At 44.2% G+C, this 21,814-nt stretch overlaps 1 protein-coding gene across 1 annotated transcript; it reads left to right on the top strand.

Moving 5' to 3' along the window:
* The first annotated feature begins 1,072 nt into the window (after positions 1–1,072).
* LOC140523462 (aldehyde dehydrogenase, dimeric NADP-preferring-like) lies at positions 1,073–21,146 on the top strand. Its single transcript, XM_072638325.1, has 10 exons — positions 1,073–1,235; positions 2,336–2,567; positions 5,500–5,585; positions 6,806–7,014; positions 8,163–8,280; positions 10,752–10,893; positions 13,938–14,104; positions 18,143–18,242; positions 18,712–18,842; positions 20,711–21,146. Exons 1-10 carry the CDS (start codon positions 1,074–1,076, stop codon positions 20,723–20,725), a joined length of 1,362 nt encoding a protein of 453 aa, XP_072494426.1. The 5' UTR covers position 1,073; the 3' UTR covers positions 20,726–21,146.
* The last annotated feature ends 668 nt before the right edge of the window (positions 21,147–21,814 follow it).

The raw sequence follows: 21,814 nt of genomic DNA on the forward strand, positions 1-21,814 counted from the left end.
TAATGTTGTGATAGAGATAATGTTAGCGTGACATTGTTCCCATTTTAGATATGTGGAAATATGAATCATAGAGAATTGAAGTGACTTGTCCAAGGTCACACAGCCAGCAAGCATCAGAGTGGGCAACCATGTCAAGGATGCAGTATCCTAAGGTGACCCATCCTCAAAGTTCTTCCCCACTCACTGTCACCTTGCCTGGATTCCCACAATTAGGCATTCTTTTCAGTTCAACATTGTCCTCTCTCTGAAGAGTCTCCCTTCACATGTAGATGGCATGGATGGACATGCGCATGTACATGTTGAGGGAGGGATGTGGGTCTCTCCTTAAGCTTTTCTAGTTGATGGTCTGAAAGAGGCAATGACCTGGTAGAAAGTGCCTCAGACAGAGAGCAGAGATCACACTTGCTGTGTGATCTGGGACAAATTGCTTCACCTCTCTGGGTTTCAGTCTTTTATTCTAGAAACAAGGAGATCGGACTGGCTCTTTTTAATGTGGTATATTAGAATGTAGCCTGGATTGGGAGTTACAAGATCGGTGTTCAGATCATGCCTTGCCTTCTTGTTCTGAGATACTCCTTGGAATAGGAGAGAGAGCTTTGGATTTGGGGTCAGGAAGCCATCTTATACTCTATGTTTCAATCCAACTCCCCTACAACCTGTTCCCTATTCATGCTATCTTATTTCCCACCTCCATGCATTTGCACATGCTCTTCCTTACCCCTAGTATGCCCTCCTTCCTCACCTCCATGTCTTTGGGTAGCTCCCATGAAATCACAGCTCAGTGGCCACCTCCCACACCTGGCCTTTCCCAGTTGTTAGTGTTCCTCACTCTCGAAATTACTTTGTTTTTACCCATCTTTGTACATATTGTAGACCCTCAGTAGAATATAAGTCTCTTGAGGTCAGGCACTAGCTATTGGTTTTTGTCTTTACATCCCAATATTTGATACAGGTCCTGGTGTATAACAGCCTCCTGAGAAGTGTTTGTTGGATTGAACTGAATGGAAAAGATGACCATTTTCATTTTATAAAAATCCCTCTCTCTCTATTATGTTTCTGTTTTCTCAGAGATCATGAGTAAGATCAGTGAGACCGTGAAGCGGGCCAGGGCTGCCTTCAACTCTGGCAAAACCCGGCCCTTGAAGTTCCGGATCCAGCAGCTGGAAAACCTCCAAAGGATGATGAAAGAGAGAGAAGATGAAATTGTTGCAGCCCTGTATGCTGATCTCCACAAGGTAGTGATTCAGTCCATGAGTCCAGCCTTGAACAGGAGTTCATATGAAGGACTATGAGATATTCCAGAGGGATAGGGGCAAGCCACATCTGCCCTCAAAGAGCTTAGTGTTAAACTAGGGAAAGAAAGTTTACACTCAAAGAATGGTCCCTTCCAGCTGGAAATCCTATGACCCTCTAAATACAAGGCCATGGGGTAAAGTGCTCTGTCACTGGTAGGGGCGTAGACTTTCAGGGCAAATTCAGAATGGAGGGAAGAGTGTAGGGGGAAATAATTTGGGATGACTCTGAAGTGGGTGAGGGAGGGTAGGACTCAAAAGAATGGGGCAGGAGAGGAGTGGGAAGGGGATTCCACACAGAAAGGAAATAGAGCAAAGAAGTGGGGACCAGAATGAACCCAGATTGGGGCTTGGCCTGAGCAGAGGGGAGGGTTTGAGAGAGACATGATTGTACCTTGTAGAGGGGAGGGCAGTCAAATGCAGGCATAGATTCACTGTAGCTGGAGCAAGGAGGGCACTCAGAAATGTTGGCTTCCTGGGCTTATGGGTGGTCTTCCAGCCTCCATCCAACCAACCAAGAGTAGAGCTAGGAGAGACTTCAGAATACTCTAGTCTGCCCCCCTCCCCGCCCCCAGTTTACAGGAGACCAAAGCAAGTGACTTGTCCCAATGACTGTAATCGTGTTTTCCTATCATGCAGTGATAGCCCACTACCTTCACAGGCCCCTTCATAACCTGCTGTACATAGTTGATATCTATTCCTGGGACTTTGTGGTTAGGAGCCATGACCTAGCTAACAAAGAGAGGGCATTCAGGGGGCTTGTCAACAGACAGGCAATCTTCTCAGGGGTTTTTGTCTTGGCTGTCTGCCTCTAATTTGGGAGAGGGCATTCTGGTATCTTTTGGTAAAATGTTACAATGTCTATAATCTGAAGACCTGGGTTTGAGCCCTGCCATTGGTAATTGTGCCCTGTGTGATGATGGGCCAATCCCTTCACCTCCCTTGGTCTCCATTCCATCATTGTGTAAAATAAGAAGGTTGGGGTAGCTGGGATCTGAGGTTTAGAGACTGTGATGTCAACCAGAATACCATTATCATTACAGAGTAAGTGGTCTGCACTCTATGAAGAGTGCATCTATGCCTTGGAAGAGGTCAAGTATGCACTCACCCATCTTCCCCAGTGGATCCCAGATGAGCCTGTGGAGAAGAATGATAACACAAAGGATGAACAGCCCTACATCCACTCAGAACCTCTGGGTGTGGTTCTGATCATAGGGGCCTGGAATTACCCCTTCATTCTGATGGTCCAGCCATTGGTGGGCGCCATTGCTGCAGGTGAGGAAAACGTTTTTCTTCTGGATGATAGGGAGGCTTTCAGTTTTACAGCTGGAAAGGCTCTCAGAGTCCATCTAGCCAATTTTACAAAGGAGGAACTGAGGACCAGAGAGGTTGAGTGATTTGAACTCAAGTCCTGTGAGTCCATGTAAAGCCAATCAGGGCAGCATGCTTGAGGACTGCTGCTGTGAATTATTTCAAGGATCTAATTGCATAGTACAATGAACTCTCTGTTCAGCAATAAACTAAACATTGTTCCAAAAAGTAAAACATAACATTTATAGCAGGATCTCTAATCAATACCGAGTGTCCAAGTGAAATTCTCTTTCACCATAACTTGAGGTTGACTTCCAGGTCCCCTGACTCATCCTCTGTTGGCTGACCCCTCCTGCCTCTCACCTGGATTCACATGTAGGCAGCTCCTGCTCCATGTCTCAGCTCATAGGGACTGCTCCACTCTGTAGCTTCTACCTCTGGGAAAACAAAGCTCAACAGGGCAGTGACAATATTGACAGACACCATCAGGGCCATCATCTCAATTCACCTCCACAGTTCCGAGGTTCTGTGATAACAGCTCTCATAAGGGGCTTAAGCCTCCTTCCCATGGGCAGGTTTCTGCCCCACAACTCTATTTCGCTTTTCAAGTTAGGAGGCTCCTTCAACAAGTCTCTGCCATCAGAGGTCTCCTCCCAGTTCTGAGATGTCTCCTCAGTTTTCTTCTTACCACTTTATCACTGGCTCTCTTCACATCTGCTTTCTCAATGCCAACTCTCTTTATGTACAGTTCTACTCAGCATCTGATTGACTAGAGCCCACATGTGTGCATCTGATTGGCTAAAACTCAATCCAGAAAACCAGCAAAAGATCCTGGTCTTACACTCCATATCTTGTGTTTTGTCCTGGAAGGAAGAGGGACTCTTAATAGTGGATTTTAGTAATGTTCTCTAGAAATAACCTCAGGATAGTTCACTGGATTCCTTCACTAAGAGAACTGGCCAGATCAGTCAAACTGCCATAAGCTTCATGGTCAAGCTGGATGCTGTAACTCAGTTCTTGGGTTCGAATTCATCTGTAGTCTTATCTAGCATCCTAAATGTTTTAGGAGACCATCCAGCTTGGTTACTGGCTGATCACTTGCTCAGCAGTTTTAAGAGCAAAGATTTAAAATTGGAAAGGACCTCCTAGGTCACCATGACTGTCCAGCCCCTTATTTTGAAGATAAGGAGACTGAATCTCAGATAAGACAGTGGTTGGTTTAAGTCACTCAGACTTTAAGTAGCTGAGCCAGAGTTGGATTCTAGAATCTGATTTCAAATCTGGTTATTAGAAATATGTCCTTGGACAAGTGGTTTGAGCCTTCTAGGTCTGTTTGTTAGGCTCTCAAAGGAGGATGGTCTGCACCTTTCAATTCTTTCTAAGTCTCCCGTTTTACAGGTAGAGAAGGAGAGACACGATTTAAACTTATGACCAAAGGGTCAACATTATTATTATTAACCACATTCTATATCACCCTGTTAGCTTTGTCTTCTCTCATTTAGACTGTGACCCCTTTCTTTCATCCCCAACTATTGAGGTGATTCAGTGGTTAGAGTGAAGGGCCTGGAGTCAGGAAGCCTTGAATTCAAATCTGGCCTCAGACACTTACTAGCTGTGTGACCCTGGACAAGTAATGACCCCTGTTGGCTTCAGCTTGCTCTTCTATAATATGGATATAATAATAATGAAACCTAGCTGTTAGGGATGTCGTGATGACCAATGAGATGAGATAACGATTGTAAAGGGCTTAGCACAGTGCCTGGCACTTAGTAGGGAGTATAGAAATTATTTTATGCCAGGCCTAGAGGCCTGAGGGCTACCCGAGTCTTACCTTACCTATCGCAGGTCTTCGGCTGGCCAAACCGGATAAACGTATGAGAGAAGAGACTTTCCAGAGTCGAACAAGGGTTAGGCTTTATTCAGGGTCTTGGTTACATGTGCAGGGGGAACTCTTCCTGGGGAGCGAGGAATCTCACAAGGAGGCAAATATCTTTCAGTAAGAGACTGGAAGTGGGAGAATGGGAGAATGGGAGAATGGAAGAGGGGGAGAGAGGGGAGAGGGAAGAGCGAAGAGAGGAGAGAAGGAAGAGGGGCCTTCTGTCCTCTAAGGGCCCCTCAGCGCTAAGAGCACCTTCAGGCTTTCCTGACCCTACTTAAGCTCTCCTGCCGCATAGTTTGCACCTGAATACCGTGCCTGTTAGACAACAATAGGTGTGCTCAGATCCGGGCCAATCTCGAGGGCGGGGATGCTCTCTCCCAGCACGTTTCCCATGGGGAAGAGGTGGAAATGCACGAGATAGCCTGGTTTCACACCTCAATTCCCTGCTGTTCCCTGGGGGGCCTCATGAGAACTCTAAGGTTTAGAAGTCCTCACCTTTACCCGCCCGAGACTGTCCACATGGAACTGAGCTTACACCTCCAACAATTTTAACTATCCCTTTATCTTTCAAAAGAAATGAGATATAGGGAAAAGATTGGGGCTCATGGTCTGAGTTGGGAGATTGTGGTCAGAATAGGGGTTTGGTCAGGGTTGGAGGACAAGATCTAGGTCTGAGCAAACCATAGCCAAGCATTAGATGGATGTGGCACAAGCTTGTGAGTGTCTGTGCACATGCATACAGACATGCTGATGTCTGTGTGGTCTGGTATGGTCTCTGATCTCTGAGCCAGCAGGCTCAGGTCAGGAGAAAACCAGAAACCTGGGGAATAGAATGGTGTTCACCATGGGAAGGAAGCCTGCACCTTTCTCCCTCAGAGCTGCCAAATGATGAATTTGCCCTGTGCTGGTTACAGCTTGATTTGAAGAAGCTAAGAGAATACTATGCCCTTTCCTTCATGGGGTGTAGGAGTCTCGTGTGACACTCTGGGTGAAGGGGTATTTTCTTCTATCCTGTAGGCAACGCTGTGGTCCTCAAGCCTTCTGAGTTGAGTGAGAAAACAGCCATCCTGCTGGCCACACTGATCCCTCAGTACCTGGACAAGGTGAGTCTCAGCCCCAAAGTTCTCTGTATAGGAAAGAATGGGACCTTGGCAGTCACATGGGCAGAACTGGAGGCGAGGGACAAAGTGATTCTTGCAGAACTGAGGGACCCCGACTGTCTCCTCTGCTCTTCCTAGTTTGTAAGAACTGGAGGTGAGGGACTCTTATCTATACTTTGTGCCTCCCAAGTCAGTTTAAACACTTGGTGGGGCTTTTCTTGAATTGGCAAATCCCTCACCTATAACATGTTATCTCTGTAACCACAGGCTAATTAAGTAATTAGTCTGGGCTTCAGTTATTTCTCTGTAAAGATGATGCCTAAGATCTCTTCCAGACATTGTCTTATATTCCAGGCATTTTATAGAGCAGAAAATTGAGTCCCAGGGAGAGGAAGTGATTTGTCTGAGATCACACGGCTAAGCAATCGCCCCTGACTCCCAGTTGAGTATTCTTTCCCCCTCACCAAGCCCTATCCTTCCATCTTTGCTCTTCCTATTAGTAAAGGAGAGGGCTGGGAGAAGGAAAGAAACTTAGGGCTCATTATTCTCCTTCATTCTGCTACATTTTCCACCTAGTAGACATAACAATGGGAGCTCCGGGGCCCAGAACCAGCGATTCCCTACCTCCTCCTCCTACCCAACCTACTCCACCCCAATACTTCTGTAGAATGGTCCACAACCATTCAATTTTATTCCTTTACGTTCAACAAAGTGCTAAGTGTTGCAGCAAAGTGTTCTAGGTGTTAGAAGAAAGATGAATCATAAATTCAGAACTCTCTCCTTCAGTGAATTTGCAGATTAATAGGAGGATAAAACATTCAGCCTGCTAAAAAGGCAGGACTTGGGGGATGGGGAGAAGAAGATAGCCAGCACTGGGGCATGATGGAGAAATCCAAAGCAGTCTAACTGAGTGGGAAATGAATAGATGACTGGCCCGGTACCCTCCTCAAACAGAAGTTTTGGCAGGAGTTCATCACTCTGTCCTCTCATCAGAAGTTTCAGTATTAAGGCTGATGTAGTCTTGGATGATGATGAGACTCTTAGAGGGTGTGCTGTAGAAGTGATAGTATTCCAGCCAAGGCATCCTAGGGAAACAGATTTGGAGCTGGCAGGGACCTTGGACGCCATTTGGTGCCAACTCTAGGGCTTTCCCTACTGGACCTCCTGAGCCTCAAGACAGAGAGTGTTTTCTGACTCTTCTCCTCAATCTGTTTTCATGGCAGGACCTGTTTCCAGTCATTAATGGTGGTATTCCTGAGACCACAGAATTGCTCAAGGAGAAATTTGATCATATCCTCTATACTGGGAGCACAGGAGTGGGCAAGATTGTCATGACAGCTGCAGCCAAGCACCTGACCCCAGTGACCCTGGAATTGGGAGGGAAGAGTCCTTGTTACATTGACAAAGACTGTGACCTTGACATTGCCTGCAGGTGAGACTGGATGTCAGAGAATCCCAGACCACTAGAGACTGTGGGAGCTGGAAGAGGCCCAAGGAGCTCCTTGAATCATCATATCACTGAATGAATGAATGAATGAATGAATGAAGAAGTAGTAGATAGTCAATGTCAAGCACCATGCTTTGTACTGGGGATACAATAACAAAAGTGAAGCCAATCCTTGTGCTCAATGAGCTTATGTTCTAATAGGAAGAGACAACACAAAAGGAAGGTGTAGCCAGGGAGGAGTATTTATCTAATGGTGGTGTGCAGAGTCATAGATTGAGACAACTGCAGTGTGGTAGAAAATGTTGAGTTTGAAGTCAAGAAGGACTGGCATTGCTCCTTATAATGTATGTGACCTTGGGCAAGTCACTTCATCCCCTCTGAACCTCGTTTTCTCTTTTGTGCAGTGATGGAACTGTCCCTTCTGGTCCTCAGTCCTAGAAGTCTGTGATATCCATACATGGCACCACATGGGACACTTTGTTTTTGATTCAGTTGCATGACCAGGGTGCAGATGACCCCAATTATCCTATATATGTGAGAGAGCAGTGGGCAGATTCCACAAGTTCTGCGTGTGTGTTAGCATCATTATTTAATTATTAAACCAACTGTTTATTATTACTATTATTAAACCAATGTTATTAACCCAACTGTCAAGTTCTACCATTTCTGTTGAGGCAAATGGTGCAACTAGTGCCATGATCATTGAATAACTGGCCTCCTGAATATTGCTCTTTTTTACCAGTTGTCTTGATGTGGGTGAGACACAAACTGCATATTCCATGCAAATTCAGTCCTCTCCCATGATCCTCTTGCTTTGGGTTCCAATCTTACCCCATCTGGAAGATGCCACTAGGACTTCTGTTCCAGTTGCCATCCTCATGAACTGGGGGAGGGAGAGGTGCTGTGTGCTATATCCTACAGGTGCTGATGGGGCAAAGGGCCCCTACCCTGGGAATAGAAAACCAAGCAGGACATGGAAGATTATTTTTCAGTAACCAGGGCTAGATTGTGTTCTCAAGAAGTGAGAGTTGTATTTCTTCCAACATTCCCAGCAAATGAAAGACACACAGCATCCCTGTTCATTATTCATGGTGGAAATGTTCTTGATTTTTTTGGAATTTATTTTCCTCCAGACGTATCACCTGGGGCAAGTTCTTGAACAGTGGCCAGACTTGTGTGGCTCCAGACTACATCCTCTGTGATCCTTCTCTGCAAGGCCAAGTGGTGGAGAAGATTAAAAAAGTCCTGAAGGTGAGTCGGGGGATCATGATGTCACTTGTGCCCGCCTCCCAGACCCTCAGAATGGTGGGAGTACAGAAAAGGCATGACTATGGGTGTGTGCTCTCAGAAGGGATGGATGTCCTCTATATCCCCTGCCTACCACCTCCTTGGTGCTAGGCCCTGTGCCAAATGTTGGGGAGAGGAAGAAAGGTAAAAAACCATCTGTTGTCCTTAACATTCTAACAGAGTAGAACATGGAAAGAAAGAAGTACATACAAGACACAAAATGAATGGGAGCTTTTAAAAAAAACATTCTTTTTAAAAATTTTGAGTTCTAAAGTCTTATCTCTCCCTCCAGTCCTTCCCCCACCCATTGAGAAGGCCAGCAATACGGTAGCCATTATACATGTAAAATTTGGCACAACATAGTGGAAGCATTTATTAAACAACTATTATGTGTCAGGCACCTTACAAATGATGTGAGGAAGGTGCTGTATTATCTCAATTTTACAGTTGAGGAAAGTTAAGTGACTTGCCCAAGGTCATTCAACTATTAGATGTCTAAGTATGGATTTCAGTCCAAAGTCAGGTCTTCGTGAATCTCGGCCCAGTACTCTTTCCAGCAAGCTGCCTCCAAAAAGAAGGTAACTTTAGTGGGGAAGGCATTAGCAGCCAGAGGGTGCCAGAAGGAGATGGTGTAGGAACTAGATCCAGAGGGAAGCCAGGAGTTCTGACCCCAGGAATTAGGGATATCCTTGTCAGGGAAGGAGGATCATCCATCTTCTCAAATCTCCTCCAAGAGAAAAGCCAAGTCTGGTCATTATAATTACATCTGTTACAACAGCTCTGAGATACAGATACTATTATGACCTTCATTTTACAGATGAGGAAGCTAAGGCAAACAGGGTTAAGTGACTTGCCCCAGGGTCACACTACACTGGTAATGTCTGAGTCCAGATTTGAGCTCATGTCTTCCTAACTCGAGGGTTGGTGCTCCATCTACTGTGCCACTTAGCTGCCCCTGTTCTTGTCTGTTGTACTGTCATAATCACTGTTTGTTATTTCCTGGTTTTCCTTAGCACTCACTCTGCATCAGTTCACATAAGTTTTTGTATGCTTCTCTGAATTCTTCACAGTTGTAATTTCTCATAATCAACCAAACAGCAGGCATTTATTAAGTACCTACTCTGTATCAGACACAGTGCTGGGTGTTGTGGCTACAAAGGCAATATGATGGGGGAGGGAAAGACGTCATCATTCCTCTCCCTCTCTCTTTCCCTATCCTCTCCTTTCCAAAGAAAAGTAAATTTTGATGGCAGAAGTCTGCCTAGTTCACTTGAAGTTCGCTAGTGAGATTCCTTTCTCAAAGATCAAACTTTGAAGTCAATTACCTCTGGAGTTCATAGATTGGACAATAGGTCCCTGCCTAAGCATCACTGAATGGCAATTTTTTTGGGCCCTCCTGGCTCAGAGTGAATGTAAATAGTAATTGTTTTTCTTTTGGCAGCAGCCCTGAAGGTCTTTGTCTCTCTGTTTGTTTTTTTTAATTAAGGGGGCCATCCCTGAATTCACTTCTTTAAGAATCCTGTGTGGGTCAGAGACCATCAACTCAAAAATCAGAGACTTCTCAAGGTATAAGCAAAGCAGTAAGATTTTCTTATGATCTCACAAGAAAGGACATCTCCTCTCTGATAAGTAATCAGGAGAGTGAGGCAATTACACAAGGCAAATATAGAGATTATATAGCCCTAACACAGATCCCACCCTGCTGGCCTTTTACTCCCATTGGCTAGGAGGCAGACTCACAATCTAAACTTGGCTGTCTACTCTGTAAATAGGGGGCAAAGTAGCAATGGAATAACCAATAGGCATTATGTTGATGTAGATGTTGACGTGGTAACCCAAGGAGGGGTTGTGTTATGGCAACCCAAGGAGGAGGGGGTTTAAGTTTCGTATTCCCAAAAGGCATATAATTTCTGGGAAATAGAAACTTAGGCCTAACCATCTACTAAAGGCCTTTTGTTAACCACTGAGAAGTCTTCACTAACTTCATTCCATTCAAGCCTGTAAAATTCTTTTCAGCTCTAAATCCTTCAAATCACTTATTCTTTTTAGCTGCAGACATCCTCTGAAATTGGGTCCATAGCCACGTAACTATTCCATGAATGAAAAAATGAATGAATGAGATAGAAAGTATTCACTAAGTGCCTACAATGTGCCAAATAGTGTGCTAAACACTGGGGAAACAAATAGAAAACCTCTGACAGTCAGTTCCTGCTTTCAAGGAACTCACATCCTGTGAATAGGGATGGTGCCTGGATCTGTGATTTCATTGGGTAGAAGAATACTCCAGGTGAGTGAACACTCTCTATCAATGCAAGTCAGGGCCCCCTCTACAACTTAGAGTTTTAGGAAATGGTTTTTGTGCCTGAAATATTTAAAAAATGATTTTCTGTGCCTTTTGTCATAAACTCTTTTAACAGTGTGTGTCTTTTCCAAAGGAATTCTATGGAGATGATGCCAAAAGTTCTCGTGACTATGGAAGAATGGTCAACAGCCGCCACTTCAAAAGAGTGATGAGCTTAATTGAGGGACAGAAGGTGGCATATGGAGGGAATGGAGATGAGGCCTCTTGCTATATAGGTGAGTTGCCACCGTCTGTCCCTTTCCCTTTAGTGTGAAGGAGGAGAGTTTGTGTTTATCAACTAGTAGCATTTAGGTAGGTATTTAACAAATGTCTTTTGACTGACTGTGTTGAGTGGAGCTGAGATGGGGCAGCCTGATCCTCCTCCCAGTGTGGTCCTTGGTGTTATTACCCCCAGGCCTGTCCTATTCTACCCCTCACCCAGTGAATGTGGCTTTGGGCAGGATGGGAGGGAGGGAGCTGAAAGAGTAAACATTTAGTTGAGTCCTTAGAGAATCAACAGGGTTTTGTTTTTGTTATTTTATTTTCCTTCAGTCTTGGAATCTCCTTTTTCTTAAGGCCAAGGCAGGTTTTCAGGAGGGGCCAGGACAAGTTGATACAAAGGATGACTTTGGCACCAAAGTTCAGTGCAAATGGATTAGATTAGATTTCTGTGCCCCTTCAGATGGCCTGGAAACTGGGTGTGGTGTTACTTAATTGTCTGATAAGGGACCTAAGTATTGCAAAGACATGGGCAGGGCTGATATAAGACATCCAGAAAAGTGCTCTCTCTCTCTCTCTCTCTCTCTCTCTCTCTCTCTCTCTCTCTCTCTGCCATCTATCTCAATGCTTGACTAACTCAATCAGTGTTCCCCTATTCCAACTCAACATTTCAATTCATCAGGCAATCATTTATTTACCTACTTCCAGCATCAAGGTGTTATGGAGGGAGAGTTGCCCTTGCAACCAGGAAGACCTGAATATTGTTGGTGCGCCCTGGGGCAACTCAATTAACCTCTTATTTTTCTCAGTGATTTTCTAAGACTATAATTACCCAGAGGGTAGGAGAGGGAATTTCCTCCCCTGGGAGGAATTCCCCAAACCAAGGAAATCACAAGTCTGTTCCTTGTTTCTGTGCCCATGTGGCAAGCATAGAAACCAATCTGATTTCTGCCTTCAAGAAGCTTACATTCTATGAGGAGACATGTCTCTTTGTTAGTTCTTTCTTATGAGGGCATTCTTTTTCTCTTTCTTTTTTTTTCTGAGGCAATGACATCATGCAGCCGAAGGTCATGCAGCTGGTAAGCATCCTAGGCCAAATTTGAACTCAGGTCCTCTTGACTCCAGGGCTAGTTCTCTATCCACTGTGCCACCTAGCTCCCCTGGGAGCATTTTTAATATTGAATTTTTTCCTTTTTGACTCTCATTTTGTGCATTGCTTCCCCCAAGGTGGGGTTTAGGGGTGAGAAGTAGACAGGAGGAAAAGGAAGGAAGGCTGGGTTGCATAAACACATGCCTTCAGGTCTCTCCAGTTTCCTCAAGAAGCAGTGCCTTCGTGCCCCCAACCCACCACCATGGCAGGAATGAGACAGAAGGAACAAAAACCTGTTTGGGAATCTGGAGGCTGATCACACTGAGGGCATGGACAGGGAGTGCAGAGCTATCCCTTGAACCTCCCTGCCCAGTAGAGCCAATTCCCTCTGGCTCAGGTCTCACCCCTCTTGGTCTTTTTCAAGAGGAGGAACCACATAGGATTAGTGATTCTGAATCCAGGGCTTGAAATTTCCAACATGCTTCCCTGTCTTCCCAGCCCTCTCAATTTACAGAGAAGGAAACTGAGGCCCAGAGAGAGGGAATGTATTGTCTAAGGTCACAGAGGGGACAGATTTTAGAGCCAGGCCACTCCACTTCCTTTGACTTGAAGTACTTTGTCCTTCTGCTTTGCACCCTGATGCCCTTTCCCCCTCTTCCTATCCCAGATGGACCCTTAGTATTGGCATGTGTACCCCCAGCGTGAGACCCTTAACCAGAGTTGTTGGCTGCCTATGCTTTGCACTTGATTTCTTTAATTCATTCAGGACTGGAGAGGAGGGTAGGTGGAGATGTTTCCCCTAGACTTTGCTTCTCTCTCTGTGGGCAAAAGGGTGGGCCCAAGGTGCCTCAGCTCTGATACTCAACTCAGGCCACAAGAAATCCATGGAACAACCTCTTTTATGGGTCACTTTTTTTGTTTGTTTTCAAAGTTGTCCCCATTGACTTGAGGTCTCCAGAGCATTCCCTGTGGGTTCCCCCAGTCAGATTTGTTTGATGCTGTTGCTGCCAGGGAGATGGAAAAAAATGAAGGATCCCCCAGTGCCCAGTTGGCCACCTGCCTTGTTATCAGGGTCATCTCAGAATCCACCAACAGATGGACAGATGTTGGGGAATGCTGGAAGGCTGTCTGGGACACCATCTGGGATTGTTCACAGCTCTCTCTGTGGCATCAGTTTGGAGAGGGCCTGGCACAGCATACCCTGGCAGGCTTCTTACACCTTCCTCTTTCTTTGTCCTCCTCCATTCAGGGCCACTCCCTTCCTTACAGTCATGATACCCACTTCTGACCTCTGAGCATTTTCCCTGGCTGCCTGGAATGCTCTTCCTCCTCTTCTCCACCTCTGGGATTCCTTGAAGTCTCAGCTAAAATCCCACCTTCTGCAAGAGCACTTCCCTAGTCTTCCTTCATCTTAGTACCTTCCCTCTGAGATTTCCTCCAATTTATTCTGTTTAGATATTGTTCCCATGAAGTTCAAATATAACACAATAACAATTTATAAAGCCCCTACTATGTGCCAGGCATCATACTAAGTGCACAAAACGGGGCAAAAGAGAGTTCCTGCCTTCCAGGAGGCATGGTCATTTGTCTGGGTCTCCCCCCTGGATTGTGAGCTCCTGTAGGGCATGACTTGGGTTTTTTCCCCTTTCTTTGTACCCCCAGTACAAAGCTCAGTGCCTGGCACATACTTAATAATAGCTAGTTGATTGAGTGACTAAGTCACTGAGAAGTTCAGTGACTTGCTCAGGGTCACCAAACCAGCAGCATGTGGCAGAGGGAGCAGTCTTTCTGATTAGACAATCTTTCTGATTGTCTATCCATTCTGCCACACTCTTCAATTGATTATTGGTTGAGAAGGTGCTTTCAAAGGCTAGCTGGCTGGGTGTGTATGGGTGGGCTGTGCATGAGTTAAGAATGAGCCACCCTCAGATTTCTTACTTTATCACCTACTTTGTTTCTTGGTCTTTGCAGCCCCAACCATTCTCACTGATGTTGACCCAAGGTCTCAGGTGATGCAGGAAGAAATCTTTGGGCCTGTTCTTCCTATCGTCTGTGTGAAGAGCCTGGATGAAGCTATCCAACTCATCAACGAACGACCAAAGCCCCTTGCTCTCTATGTGTTTTCTAATAATGACCAGGTAATCAGTACTAGGGAACCTGACCCTGACCTCTCTGTGCTGCTCATCTCCCCCCCAATACACTCACTCAGGCTGCCAAGGTTCCCTTTCCACAAACCAAAGTCAAATGCTCTGTCTAGAGCACCTGGGACCTAAGAGTTATCTAAAGAATTAAGTACTATTCCAGTCTTGTGGGGCATTGAAGACAGAGCTGTGTAATAAAGGGAATACTGGATTCTTATAAGCCTTGGACAGCTAGGTGGTGCAGTGGATAGGGCATGGGAGCTGGAGTAAGGAAGACCTGAGTTTGAATCAGACCTACCTGTGTGACCCTGGGTAAGTCATTTACCTCTGTCACCAAGTAGGGAAAATAATAGTACCACCCTCACAGGGTTGTTGTGAGTATTTAATGAGATAAAATCTGTAAATTGTTTAGCACAGTATTTGGCAGAGCTGGGATTCCAACTCATGCCCCTTCACTTGTAAATCCAGTAGCCTTTCCATTGGCTGATGGTAGACTTGGACCCCTTTCCTCTGACTCCAAACAATGTATTCCCCGTTACTTTACTTGGGCTCTTAGTCCTAGCTTTAACTTCTAATTCTTAGAATTAGAACCCCCCCAGAATCTGAACTCCTGGGTAGGTCACCAGCTTCCCTCACCTGGAATCACAGGATCTTAAGACTAGAGCTCAAAGAGGTCTTCCAATCCAATATCTCATTTTATGTTTTGGGAAACTGAGTGTCAGAGATAGTACCAAGGTACTAAGTAGAGGTCCCTAAATTTGAACTCAGGTCTTCTGTCTCCAAATTCAGCATACTTTCCAATCTGCCATGCTGTTTGTGAACCTGTCCTCCTTTTGGAGGGGCAGCCTCTGCCATCCAGGAGAGAGTGTGACTCTGGACAAAAGACAAACTGGCTTGGCTAACCCTTCTCTTCTTTCTGGTAGGGAATTGTTCTCTCTTGTCCTTAGAAGCTCTGAGTTAGTCTGTCCTCAAACATCCTAAGCCAGTGTGGGTTGTCTGGGAGCTCATCAGATATGGAAGGTCATAGCTACAAAGAATCTTACAAGGGTGAGTCAGAGAGGGGAGGGGACTTGTCCAAGGTCACAGAGCTAATTTGAAACAGTAAGAATTTGAAACCCAGGTTGTCAGACTCCAAATCTAGTGGTCTTCCCATTGGACCACACTCTCTCACTGTTCCAAACCTACAGCCATGGCCCCTTTGCTGGCCAGACTAGGTCCTAGAACTAGAAGTAGAAAGAGCCTTTGAGGCTCTCTGGTTAATTTTTTTGGTATTTATTTATTTATTTTTATATTTCAACATTCATTTCCATAAAATTTTGAGTTCCAATTTTTCTCCCCATCTCTCCCCTCCCCTACCCCATAATACCTTGCATTCTGATACCTTCCCTCAAAGTAGCCTCCCTTCTATCACACCCTACCCTTTCCTTGCCTTCATCTTCTCTCTTTGCTTGTAGGACAAGATAAATTTCTATACCCATTACCTGTGTTTCTTATTTCCCAGTTATATGCAATAATAATTCTCAACATTCCTTTCTAATATTTTGAATTCCAACTTTTCTCCCTCCCTCCCTCCCTCCCTCCCTATTCATTGCCACTGAGAATGCAAGCAATTCAATACAGACCATATATGTGTCATTTTGCAAAAGACTTCCATAATAATCATGTTATGTATTACTAGCTATATTGTCCTCTATCCTACCATCTCTTTTTTATTCCCTCATTTGACCTTATCCCTTCCCTTATTTCTAGTTACTCCCTTCTCTCCTTTGCCATCCTTTCTATCATCCCCCTCACCCCACTTGTCCCCTCCTTCCCTACTTTCCTATAGTGTAAGATGGATTTTCATACCAAATTTAGTGAGCATGTTATTCCCTCCTTAAGCCATATGTGAAGAGGGTAAGCTTCACTTTTCCCCTCTCACCTTTTCCCTTTTCTCCTCCAGTGAACAAGATTTTTCTTATCTCTTTTATGAGTTATAGCCTACCCCATTCCATTTCTCCCTTTCTCCTCCCAATATTTTCCTCCCTCACCCCTTAATTTTTCTTTTCTTTTTTTTAAGGATATCATCTCTTCTGATTCAACTCACCCCTTACTCTCCTTCTATATGTGTGTGTGTGTGTGTGTGTGTGTGTGTGTGTGTGTGTGTATAATCCTTCCATCTACCCAAACACTGAGAAAAGTCTCAAGAGTTGCAAATATTATCTTTCCAAGTAGGAATGTAAACAATCCAGCTTTAGAAAGTCTTTTATGATTTCTCTTTCCTGCTTACCTTTTCAAGCTTCTCTTGATTCTTATGTTTGAAAGTCAAATTTTCTATTCAGTTCTGGTCTTTTCATCATGATTGCTTGAAAGTCCTCTATATCACTGAATGACCATTTATTCCCTTGAAGTATAATACATAGTTTTGTGGGATAGGTGATTCTTGGTTTTAATCCCAGTTCCTTTGACTTCTGGAATATCCTATTCCATGCCCTTTGATCCCTTAATGTTGAAGCTTCAAGATCCTATGTTATCCTGTTTGTATTTCCATAATACTCAAATTGTTTTTTTCTAGCTGCTTGCATTATTTTCTCTTTGATCTGGGAACTCTGAAATTTAGCCACAATATTCCTAGTAGTTTGTCTTTTCGGGTCTCTTTCAGGAGGTGATCGGTGGATTCTTTCAATATTTATTTTGCCCTCTGGTTCTAGAATATCAGGATAGTTTTCCTTGATAATGTCATGGAAGATAATGTCTAGGCTCTTTTTTTGATCATGGCTTTCAGATAATCCCATAATTTTTAAATTGTCCCTTCTGGATCTATTTTCCAGGTCAGTTGTTTTTCCAGTGAGATGTTTCATATTTCCTTCTATTTTTTTAAACTTTTGGTTTTGTTTTCTAACTTCTTGGTTTATCTTGTAGTCTTTCGCTTCCCTGAACTTGATTCTTTCTTTTAAAGAGCTATTTTGTTTAGTGAGTTTTTAAACCTTCTTTTCCATTTGGCTAATTCTGCTTTTAAAAGCCTCTTTCTCCTCATTGGCTTTTTGGACCTCTTTTTCCAGTTGAGGTAGCCTCTTTTTAAAAGTGTTATTTTTCTCAGCATTCTTTTTTGGTTCTCCTTTAGCAGGCTGCGGATACATTTATCAAGCTCTTCTATGGCCTGAGCCCATTTAATATTCATTTTGGAGGTTCTGGAGGCAGAGGCCTTGCCTTCCTCTGACAGTATGCCTTGTTCTTCCTCATCTGAAAGGATGGAAGGAGACACCTGTTCACCAAGAAAGTAATCTTCTGTGGTCTTATTTTTTTCCCTTTTTTTGGGCATTTTCCCAGACAGTTAATTGACTTCTGAATCCTTTGTCAAGAGAAGGGTCCTAGTGCTCCTCCTCTCCTCAGTATTGTGCTCAAGGCTGAGATTCAGATCAGCTGCTCAACTCCTCCAGGGCCTTTGGTTGAAGGCGAGGATGCTACTGAGGGCTGAGGTGCAGATCAGGTGCTCTCTTCCCCCAGGCGCTTTGGGTGGGGGTGGGGCTGCCACTGAGGGCTGAGGTTCAGATCAGCTGCTCAATTCCCCCACAGGCTTTAAGCTGAGCTGCCTGGACAATGGACCCATGCTACTTCTGTGTACTAACCTGCCACCTGCTGCTGCCACTGCCTGGGGCCAGTGCTGGGGGAACCCCATTCCCCTCTCTCCCAGCTGGGAAAGCCCTCCCATAGTGACCTTTAGAGCTTTTTTTGTTGCTTTGTGGGTTGAGGGATCTGGGACCTTCCCTGCTGGGAAATCTGCCCCCAAGGCCTGTTCAAGTCCTGTTCTTCCCAGTGCCACTCTGCTCAGAGATAGACCTTTCCTGTGGGCCTTTTAGGTTACCTTTGGCTGGAAACCTCTTTCACTCTGTTGTTCTGTGGCTCCTGCTGCTCTAGAATTTGTTGAGAGTAATTTTTTACAGCTATTTTGTGGGCTGTGGAGGAAGTGCTAAAGTGTATGCATCTTTCTACTCTGCCTTCTTGGCTCTGCTCCTCTGGTCCATTTTATAAATGAATCTTGGTGCTGTCTTCTAGGTCATCAAGAAGATGATTGCAGAGACTTCCAGTGGAGGTGTGACTGCCAATGATGTGCTGGCCCACGTTGGTGTCCACACTCTACCCTTTGGTGGTGTAGGTGAGTCCCAGACCTCTCTAACTCCTGCCCATTCATTGTTCTTCTTCCTGACCCAAGGGAATATGACATATCTGGCCCAGACATAGGACCCGCAACAAAAATAGATAAGAAGCCACATTCCCATTTAGGGTGATGGCACCACCTCCCTGGCTTATGGCGCAAATCAAATCAAATGAGGTCACCTGTGTAAAAGCCATTACAGACCTCAAAGGGAGTTATAGAAGTGATTGTTATCATTATCATTATCATTATTTCACTTGGCCACTCCCCAATGAGGGGGCAGAAAAGGAATAGAGCCTCCACTGAGATATAGCAGGAAAAGGAGAAGACAGGGTAGATGTGGAAGAAGATGGGAAGATAATGGAGAAGAGAGGGAGGGGCAGAAAAGGAGATGTGTGCAATGCAGAGACAGAGTGAGCTGCCTGTCCAAGCCTTACAAACACACATGAATTTTCTGGCTCTCTTGTAGGTGACAGTGGCATGGGCTCTTATCATGGTAAGAAGAGTTTTGAGACCTTCTCCCACCGCCGGTCCTGCTTGATCAAGCGTCTGAAGAAGGAGGACTCTGACAAATTCCGGTTTCCACCTTTTCCTGTTGAGGTGAGAGAACCCTGGAATGTCAAAGCTGAGAGAGACCTTCTTAGTTGTCAGATCATGGATTTAGAAGTGGAAAGTTTGTGAGAGGCTATGTAGCTTAAACTCTTTATTTTCAGAGGAAGAAACTGAGGCACAGAGAAAATGAAATGATACATCCAAAGTCACACCTTCAGTTAGTTAGATTCTAGTGAAAGTTAGAACACACATCTTCTGAGTATCAGGGAGAGGAAAGGTGAGAAGGAGGGATTTCTTATCCTTGTGACATTTGCCAAACAGCCAGGAGAAACATGGAGTCTGGACACTGTTCTGGGGCTGGAGAGTAAATTTCAAAGAGGAAATTGTTAAAAATAGAAGAGAAATAAAACAAACAAACAAAAGACCACAGAATTGGCCAAGAGAACTAAATTCTGTTTCTCCTCCAAAGATTTTGGTTCCGTCTCTTAGGACCACATGTACATAGACCATGTACCAGGGCATTAAGAATTAATAAATCAATGTTAAAAAAAACCAAACAAACCAGAAATATGAAGTATCTCTTGGACAGTTCATAGTACAAAATACAGAGAACAAAAGAAAAATGACTTAATATTGTTGTTCTGAATAATGTGTATGTCAAGAATAAATCCAGGTAATACTTAATAATATTGTGAGAAAGAACAAGTTTTGAAAAAAATATGCTTAGGTTTTTTAGTATATTGATTAGTTTTGTTGAACTTTTTATTCTCTCTCTCTCTCTCTCTCTCTCTCTCTCTCTCTCTCTCTCTCTCTCTCTCTCTCTCTCCCTCTCCCTCTCTCTCTCACTCATATTATAAGGGATGATTCTCTGGGAAAGGGAGAGAGAGAGATACCCTGGGAAATGTTGGTGATACATAAGCAAAATATACCAATAAATTTTTGTATTTGGAAAAAGAAAATGATGATGATGACACAATATACCAAAAATTTCTGGGATGCAGCTAAAACAATCTTTTGAGGAAAAAATATCTCTCTACAAAGTTTCATGAACAAAATAGGCAAAGGAGCTAAATCTGGAATTTTAAAAATTAGGTGAACAAATAAATCCAAAATAAGTAAAACTGAACTGGCACAGTGGATAAAAAACAAGTCTATAGTCCAGAAGACCTAGTTCAAATTGGGCCTGAGATACTTACTAGCTGTGTGACCCTGGGCAAATCATTGAACCCTGTTTGCCTCAGTTTCCTCATCTGTCAAATGAGCTGGTGTGACTAGCACACTTCTTCAGTCTCTTTGCGAAGAAAACCTCAAACAGGGTCAGATGTGACTGATGACTGAACAACAACAAAGTAAAAAAGGAAACTCTGAAAATTAGAGGAGAAATAGATAAAACAGAAAATAAAGTCTATTTTAAAAAACCAGAAAAAATTTAACAAAATCAATGAATCTTTTGTTAATATTGATCAGAAAGATTTAGAAGGAAAGTGTGATCTCCAAAGGTGATGCTTCTCTCTGTGGAAGCCACAGAGAAGGACTGAAATCAAAGAAGAGTTGGAAGGGACCTTGGAGAGATTATCTAGTTAAATCATTTCATTTTAAGGAGCAGGAAATGGAGGCTTTGGCAGGCTAAGAGACTTGAATGGGATTACCATGACTTCATGGAAGAGCTGCCTCTGACAGGGACAGTACCATCATGGCATCTTACCCAGACCAAAGAAAAGATGGTCCTAGTCTGAGAGGAAGAGGAGGTCAGAAATTGGGTGGAACTCAGAGAGGATTAGGGTTTAGACTGGATGGCTTCTGTCTCTTCCAGCACTTACCCTATGAGCCTGTGACTTTCCTTGACAGAAGTGGGAAGCCATGGAGGGACTCAGATCCCCTCTCTATTCAACTCTATCCTTCTCCCTTCTTCACAGGCATCACTGAAGTGAGGAGGTGGCTGTGTTCCATTGCCCAGTGGAGCAAAGTGATGTCTGGAAGTCCATTATTTCACTCCTCGGTCTGAATCTTCCCCATTACTGTGCTCCCAATTTCTCTCCTCTCTTCTCCCTGCCTCAAGCAATCCTACCACTGCCTCAATTAGCAGCTTGAGTGTCCCCTTCTCTGGGAACCCTTCCCAGAGCACTCCAACCTATATATGGGATGCCTTGCTCCATGGGACTTGTGGATCATCTACTGTGTATACCAGACCCTTGTCCTTAGTATAGATTCCTTTGGGTTGTTATTTAGCTATTCTGGGCTCCTGGGTCTGTTATCTTCCTAAGTAGACTGGAAGCTCCTCCAGGGCAGGAATCAGCTTACTTATTTTGTATGTTCACTCCCCTTGTGCCTAGCACAGAGCTGAGCACAAAACATTTATTCAATAAAGATCTGTTGAATGAACAAATATATGAATATTGTCTTTTGTCAGTAAAGGCATGAATTCCTCTTCTCCACAAGAACCTGGGACCTGTCCATCACCTTCGAATACAGAGACACCAGGGAAGTGGGAGGTCACACAGGAGAGAACACTGGCTCAGAAGTTGGAGGACCTGGGTTCAAATCTGACTCTTAGTTTCTGTGTGACCTTGGGCAGACCACTTAGCCAGTCCCCCACTGCCATGGGCCTCAGTTTCCTCTTCTGTAAAATGAAGAGCTTCACTTAAATGGCTTCTGAGATTCCTTTCAGCTCTATGACTTTATGTCTTTGACTTTCAAAGCAACTTTTCTAATTCTTCTCTGGATGCCAAGGAGGCCTACGTGATTATGGGTAATGATTGTTTCTATGATTTGTCGTGTGACACACTCATTCTTTAGGATCTGATTATTTAGTTTTTAGCCTACCTTTCCATGGCCCTTTGCTACATGTAATTTTTATTGCATCATGATCTGAAAGGTTTGCATTTAATATTTCTGCCTTTCTGCATTTGACTGTGATAATATTTCCCAGTATATGTTGTCTGCCACTGCTCCTCACCCCCTGCCACCGCCACCCACCCTACCACTCAAACCTAGCCTTGGTACTGTGAATTATATGGACT

This window comes from Notamacropus eugenii, chromosome 2 (assembly GCF_028372415.1).
Source record: "Notamacropus eugenii isolate mMacEug1 chromosome 2, mMacEug1.pri_v2, whole genome shotgun sequence".
Taxonomy (NCBI): Eukaryota; Metazoa; Chordata; class Mammalia; order Diprotodontia; family Macropodidae; genus Notamacropus; species Notamacropus eugenii.

Coding starts and splice junctions, on each gene's coding strand:
- LOC140523462 (XM_072638325.1), top strand. CDS start 1,074: ATGAGTAAGATCAGTGAGACCGTGAAGCGGGCCAGGGCTGCCTTCAAC. Junction 2,568..5,499: donor GGTGGGCGCCATTGCTGCAG/GTGAGGAAAACG, acceptor TCTATCCTGTAG/GCAACGCTGTGGTCCTCAAG. Junction 5,586..6,805: donor TCCCTCAGTACCTGGACAAG/GTGAGTCTCAGC, acceptor TTTTCATGGCAG/GACCTGTTTCCAGTCATTAA.